The sequence below is a fragment of the Pelmatolapia mariae genome, linkage group LG18 (genome assembly GCF_036321145.2).
Source record: "Pelmatolapia mariae isolate MD_Pm_ZW linkage group LG18, Pm_UMD_F_2, whole genome shotgun sequence".
NCBI classification, from domain to species: domain Eukaryota; kingdom Metazoa; phylum Chordata; class Actinopteri; order Cichliformes; family Cichlidae; genus Pelmatolapia; species Pelmatolapia mariae.
In genome coordinates, this window is record NC_086243.1 from 26,033,558 (window position 1) to 26,041,116 (window position 7,559).

The 7,559-nt window shown below is 36.3% G+C and overlaps 1 protein-coding gene across 1 annotated transcript; it reads right to left on the reverse strand.

The window, feature by feature from the left end:
* Nucleotides 1–1,047: 1,047 nt before the first annotated feature.
* Nucleotides 1,048–5,065, reverse strand: best4 (bestrophin 4). The gene is made up of 9 exons (XM_063460899.1): nucleotides 4,914–5,065; nucleotides 4,729–4,829; nucleotides 4,406–4,639; nucleotides 3,534–3,688; nucleotides 3,335–3,412; nucleotides 2,743–2,895; nucleotides 2,108–2,188; nucleotides 1,871–2,025; nucleotides 1,048–1,315 (listed from the first exon to the last, which is right to left on the reverse strand). The coding sequence occupies exons 1-9, from the start codon at nucleotides 5,063–5,065 to the stop codon at nucleotides 1,048–1,050; spliced, it is 1,377 nt and encodes a 458-aa protein (XP_063316969.1).
* Nucleotides 5,066–7,559: the final 2,494 nt, after the last annotated feature.

A 7,559-nucleotide genomic window follows, 5' to 3' on the forward strand; every position in this document is an offset into this window, starting at 1 on the left:
AATTTTCTTAACTTTTGAAGGCTGAACTCCGAAAATAATTGCCAGAAAGTTCCAATTTTTCGAACCCTGACTGTTTATCCAACCTTCCAACACAACTTAAAAAAAAAAAGAAAGAAATTAAAAATAAATCTGCATGAATGAGTTTTAATTGGTATTACATTTGCTACAGCTGGGACTTTTGCTTAATTCATTGCTTTAATATGTTTTTAGGGGGAAAAAAGTCACACTGATGATTTAGAGATCTCAAAAACTCATAAAAACTCGTGTCAGATACGATTAAAAACATTAGTGTGATCTAAGTGTAAAGAATAAACTGCAACTTTAATATTATTATTGTTAGTGTTGTTGTTGTTAAGGGAAATCACGTGGGTTTATGTAAATACAGTTATAGCAAGGGAGGATTACTTACTGAACAAATGCTTCAGACCTCCAAGGCTTTCACAATCAAAGGTTTACTATGGATTGAGTTAAATACACCTTTTTAATAGCATTAACCACATCTTACATAGCCTTTGTGGAAGACAAACCTATTTCAGTATATTCAACAATCATAAAAATTCATAATTTTCATTATACCGATAAAGTTGTCATTTATGAAAGACTTACAGTCATCAGGGTTTTACAGTGTTTTCAGTCACAGTGTTTTCTGCTTAGAAACACTTTAGCTCCCTCCAAAGAGTTTTTAGCCACTTAAAGTAAATTGCACAATAATGATAATAATAACATATTTTTCAACTGGAATTTTATTTACTCAAGAATATCAGACATTTTTTTCTCATAATACATAGATTTCTGACAGATAGGATAAAATGGGTCTCACAGTACTAAGCAAACAGGAGATCTAATAGTTAATAATTAATTTTACGCTTAATTTCCAAAAATGTCAACAAATAAAACCTGAAAAGGAGGAAATCTTATTGTACTTCACAGTTTAACACAAGCGAAACCTTTCAATGTCACATTTCCACCTCCCCAAAAAATGTTTTCAAACATTTTTTTTGTCATGTTTACAATAAAAGTTTTCAAAAACATGATAGCAAGTATCAATTAGTTGTGTTCAATTACAACTTTAATTAGTCCCTTTTCCTGTTCTTTGTGAGTGATCACATCTATTTCCCTTTCATCATCCCCGTCTGCGTCATTTGGGTTTGACGAGACTTCCTTCAGAGAAGAGAGGCTCCCACCGCGCAGGATGCCTTTACCCCACTGCAGAAGGCTGTTGAGCCCATCACTCACAGAGCCCTGAAGGTGCAAATGCTGTTTGTTCATAGGAGTGCCTCCAGGCTGGTGAATCTCTAGATCTTCAGCACTCATCCTGAAAACATGGAAGATATTTTAAACCCAAACATGGCAGTGGTTGTGATTTATCTAGGAATGTAAAATCACGCTATTACAACGAACTGTCCAGGATGGAAGTGTTACTTAAACTTTAAGTATAAAAATATACTTACATTTTCAAAATTGTAACTGAAAATTATGAGATATTCCCATTATCATTATATAATATTATCATTATCATTATATTATATTATCATTATCATATAGATTAAAATTTTTATTAAAAAAGAAAAGATGAAAAAGACTTTTTTGACAAGCTATAAAAAAAACGACAAATCAAGATAGTCATAGAAGGATTGATATATAATTCTAGTTCTACTTATAAATAGAGTTCACAAATATTTACATTTTGAATAAAATACACACACACATATATAACATAACATAACAAGATGAAAGAGGTGGCTGGGGTGAGGGAAGTCTGGGCTTCTCTGCTCAGCCCGCTGAGTAGGGTGGATGGATGGATGGATGGATGGATGGATGGATGGATGGATATACTCCCTTATCTTAAATTCCCTCCCTCTCACTTTACCTCATGTCATAAGTGGAGCCTTTGAATGCTGGTCTGAGGCTCTCCGCTGCTGTCGACAGAGTGTAAGGGATGGAGAAGTGTCTCTGCATCCAGTGTTTGTCCTTCACCATTGGAGCCAGATTCTGGTACATGTCGTCCACAGCCAGCATTGACACCTGCGGTAGAAAGAAAGAGAATTAACATCTCATTCTAGGTTTCTAGTAGTCATAATTAGGGGGAATGTCCGAAGGGGAAAACCTGAAAGTTTCTGTCAATCAACTGGTTCGTTTCAAAGTCATCATCATCTTCGCCAAATGGATTGATGATCAGCTCTCCCACCTACAAAACAGAAACAGAAACTGGACAGGCAAACAGTGGAAAAAAAACTGCATGCATCAGTGCTTCAGCATGCTTTTCTTCATGCAGCTGTGATATTCAGTAAACATCTCAGTCTATTGTTCCCAACTGATGGGTCAGGGGCCTCCAATTGGTCACCAGATAACTTAGAGGGTTTATGAGTTGAACAAAGAAAGTTCGCATACATAAACTTGACGTAATTTTATTAGTTATTCAAGTAAAACCAAACGACAATCTTGATAGGAAATCTCTTTTTAGAACAGCGGCAACAAAGAGCTCAGCATCACATCGTTGTTTTTGGTTTTTTTACTTTTCAACTGCTGTGAACAACCGATTTATGCTCATAAGCTGTATTTTATGAGCTTATTGGATGTCTTTTCTTTTCTTTTCTTTTTTTAAGTGAAATCATACAAAACCACAATGTTAAAACTGTCACAAAAAAATAAAAAGTACATATTTCCCTCTGAAATATGATAAGATTATATTATAGAGCCTGGAATGGAAGTGTGCACTGATACATGAATGTGCTGTGTTACCTTGAGCCAGCCAGCGTAAAAGAAGAACTGCAGCAGGGTAAAAACAGGGACGTACAAGTCCAGTCTGTGGTCCTTGTAACCTTTCTCGGGATTCAGGAATTGTCGGCCAATCACACAGAAGCCAAAAAATGAGTAAACTGCAATAGTTACTACCTACACAGAAAAAAACCAATGAGATAGAAAATTAGGGGTTGCTAAGTACAGTTGTGTCTCAGGAGGTAGAATCATCTGCTAATTTATATGAAATTGATGAAATCAGACAAGCACATACGTTGTTGAAAAGAAACAGCAGAAAGGTTTTGTCTTGTAAAAAACGCATTTTATGTAATGATCTAGGCAAAAAAACTGAACTGGTCATGAGTTCAAGAAGCATATCCATGTGCACCACTAATATGACTCAGGACAACAACAACATTACATGCTGATAGTTGGTTTAATCTATAAAAAAATCTAAAAAGAATCCAAGTTTTATTTGATAATTCCTTAATATGTTCTAGATATAAAAATCTTTGAATGTATTTAGTTATGAATCAAGTCTATAGTGATGTACAGCACTTAAATGAATGGCTCATATTTCATTGGCTGATTGTACCTGAGTGTAGACCAGAGGGATGCTTATCCAGTCATAATGGAACAGCAGGCTGCACTTTGCTCTGTAGTTATTGAGTTCCTGCAGATGTAGTACAACAATGACTAGTGGAGTTTACGCACACTTTAGAGCCATAGATTATTTGTAAGTCATAGAAAATGTGTAGGTCTGCGCTTGTTGCATTCTTAAGTAAACTCCTCACATCCATCAGCAGCCTCAGAGCTATGTCGTCCCTCACTCGGCCCTCCTCTCTCGCTCTGGACGCCAGGTTTGAAAACCACGCCAGAGGCATCCAGTACTTGTTGAAGTCAGAGTGCAGTGACTCAAACTTTTTCAGCTCCTCCAAGGTCATAAATCCTGCCCACGTATTAGACACACTTAGTTCACATGATATATGAAACCATTAATTTACTGACAGCAATTAAAGTGACTGCAATAAACTGAACCGCATAACACTGAAATGTTAGTATTAGGATTTCATTCCCTTTAAAATACAATGAAGTAAATACGTTTGAGTTTTGGTCTGTTAGTTAAACTAAACAAGACTGAGAATCATGATGGGTGTTCTTTTTTTTCCACTTTTCCCCCCCGCTGTAACTGACAAAATACTTGTATCCCAAAAGCCCAACTGCCCAATTCAATCTTAATCACACATTTTTACTAAATGGACAAACTCCTTATCCATGTGAGGTGTACAGTGCTATATTGTGACCTATAAAAACAATTCTCTTGGCTGAACTCTTCCCTGTTTTAATGCTAAAAATATATATTTTTGTGTGTTCATAAGTATTTGATGTGTAGAAAAAACTTTAAAAGCAGACAGATTATTTCTGCATTATTTTGTAACTTATAACTAAGATTTGGTGAAGTAAAAAGATGCCTGTGAGAAGTACAAAAGGAAAAAGTCTTGAGTAATGAGCCCTTTATTTTTTCCTCAGTATTGTCTATACTGGAAGCACTCTGTCTTGCTTACTGGTACATTCAGCAATTATTATATGTCTGAATATGGTGCAAAAGGTACATGTGACATTTTTAAAAATAACTCGACTTTTAATTAAGAACTGTTGCTCTCACCAGCCTCCACAATGTGGTCCAAAGTTGGGAACCGCTTGTGAACTCTTGTGCTAATGGAGCGGAGAATAAGGACTGAAGATAAATTGGCATATCTCATGAGGGTTCGTCTCAGCAGACGGCCCTTCTCATCAGTCCCGTGGACGTTCCCAGACACCACCATCATCAGGTTGTCAGGCAGTGGGAAGCTGGTGTACTGACCCCACCACCTGTTAAAGGCCAAGGTCACATAGAAACCTAGAATACAACAAAAAAAAAAAAGAGAGAAAGTTCATGCATATGATTTTTTTTTTTAGTTCTTTAATTGCTGTATGATTCATTCTTACCAAGCACAAACAAAACAGGGATGTAGTTGGTGTTGGTGAACTGATCACAGTAAAGGGCGATACGCTCAAACAGATCCTGCTGCCTCCGTGTGAGGAGAAACCTGTGGAGCAAATTAAAATTGTCACTGTGAGACAGACAAGCAAAGCTAGGTAAGAGTAAGAGCGATATGAAAATGTGAATATACCTGTAAAACAAACTAAAAAACAAATAAACACTACAAAACACCAGGAACTCCTTGTAGAGCAGCCTGTAGATGCTTCCCTTCCACCTGAACAGGAGCCTGGAAAAGCCAGCAAACCTGGCATTGGCCACCTCAAGACTGTAGGAAACTGTCATGTTTAAGCACAAAATCCCTGAAAAGCATTAAAAGGCATTTAAATGTATGTTTAATAATTACATATACATAAAAGACTTTTCAAGACCTGTCCTACCTCCACCTGTGCTGAATCCTGTTGTCCTAAGAAGAAAGTTTCTTCCTCTGGGCCTGAATTTAAAGCTCTCTTGGTGCTGTCATAAATTAACACCTTAGTTTTATTACTTGGGAACCTGCAGCCTAAGTGAAACACACCTACAGTTACAGGCTGCATGAAACATCTCTTTTTAAGCTCACATAACAGGCTTGAGTGATCAGCAATCAAGTTATTATTCAGTAAAACTTTCCAGTAAAAGTTATAATCTTTAAGGTTCTCAGCCAACACAAAAGTGTTAATAATTATTGTGTTAATTCCTCTATTTTTAAAAAGTTAAATTATTCTTACAGCTGTCATTTATTCTAAAAAAAAAAAGATAAATAATAATTAATGATACGCAAAAGCAAAGAACAAAACAAAAGACAAAAAAAATCTAGTGTTGTATCACATTAAGCAAACAGAAACGCTAAATTATTACATGTCAGAGGCAGTTGGGCTTAAAAAAGATAATTTATTTTTATACAAATTATACATATATATGGCAGCAAGGTGTCATGGTGTTTAGCACTGTTAGCTCACAACAAGAAAGTCTGAATCCAGCATCTGCCTTTCTATGTGGAGTCTGCAAGTCCAAAAATGTGGAGTTAGTGGGGTTAGGTTAATTGGTGACTCTAAATGGCCCATAGGTGTGAGTTTGAGTGTGAATGGTTGTCCGTCTCTCTGTGTTAGCCCTGTGACAGACTGACGACCTGTCCAGGGTGTACCCCGCCTCTCACTCTGTGCCAGCTCCAGTCCCCCCATGACCCTGAAGTGGAGAAGCGAAAGAGGATAGATCGATGGATAATCTATATAAATGTATATTTTAATGAAACTTGTACGCAAACAATTGGACTGCAGCTTCTTCTAAACTATGTATGATTTATCTCACTCAGGAATGCATTTTTTTTTATAAAAGCAGACTTTATAATAATCGTGTATAATGTTACATAATGAAGTAATTACAGCTTATATTGGATTGTAATCTCTGCAGGGGAATAGGTCTTTATATTACTTCTAAATATTTAGAATTGAGGATTTATTTTATGATCAAGACTGTCATCTGTTTTATAAATGTATCCATTTTATGTGCTTATTTGAGAGGACTCTATCAGCTGTGTCAGTTTTACTGTTTGATGATGTATTTATTACTGTTATTGACTTGCTTCGTCTAGTTAACCGTAAGGCTGAATTATGCTTTAAAATATTTGCATGTTAAATTTTAACATGCAAAAATTTAACATGCAAATGTTGTTGCACAATTGCACAAATCTGCTGTTGTTTTTTAATCATTTGTTCTTATTTCCACCTATGTTTCCCATATGGCTACCTTCATACTCTATAATTACATATGCACATATAAAGAAACCTTTAAAATATAGGCCCACCATGTAAATACATTCACACTTAAAAGCTACAATCATATAGTGAGCGTTCTTGTCTAGTTTTTGCTTTATTCTGTACTTTTTAGGGTTTTTTTGGCTTTCTTACTTATGACTTTCTCCTCATAAAATGTGTTGACTTTGTCTTATGTAACAATAACAAATTACACATAATAAAAATGTGGCTTTTTAAGCTATATGTAATACTATTCTGACTGCTGTATGTGCCATTTCTGTTCAAATAAGGTTTACTTACATATGTAAAGTAGAAAGCAATATTTAACTGAAAATGCACCGCACACTTTTTCTGACGACATACCTTTTTCTGATGTAACACAAATAAGTACTTTGGACCTGCTATCTCAGCATCCTGCCACAGAAAATCAAACAGAGCGCATGCAGATTGATTGCTCAGCAGAGGCCGCTAGGTGCGTAGACTGTGTTATTTACTGGTGACTGTGATAGCAGCAGTCTAAACATCAGAGCTGTCAGAGGTGTCCATCCCTCCAGTCTCCGTCCTTTGTAACTGGTTGCTGTGCTTAGCTCACTTGTTTGTTTTTCACATAGTTACAGCTCCTCACTGTAAATCAGACTCTTCTTTTCCAGCCCTGCTTTGGACACTGGCTCTGTTTGCTCACCTCTGACTGGACATTTATGAGGCCATGCATCCTCCACTGGAGCCTGGATCAGCAATCACTGTGGACTTCCCCATTCCCAGCCTGAATCCGAGTCTCACAGTGTTTACATTTTTACTTGCACTGATTTTTGTTTTACTAGGAGATTTTTTTTTTAAATATATCCACGATAAAAATGATGAACTAATCTCAATTCCTGACACTAGGTGGCATTATTGTAATGTGCAGCATGGCTCTCAGCCTCAGCCCTGAGGCCTGTATTTACTTCATAAACAGAGACACCCAGAGGCTCCTTTATTGACAGAAAACAATCAAAGGAACATCTGAGATATTTAACACTTTGTTTGGATTTTATTTCAAAACTCTC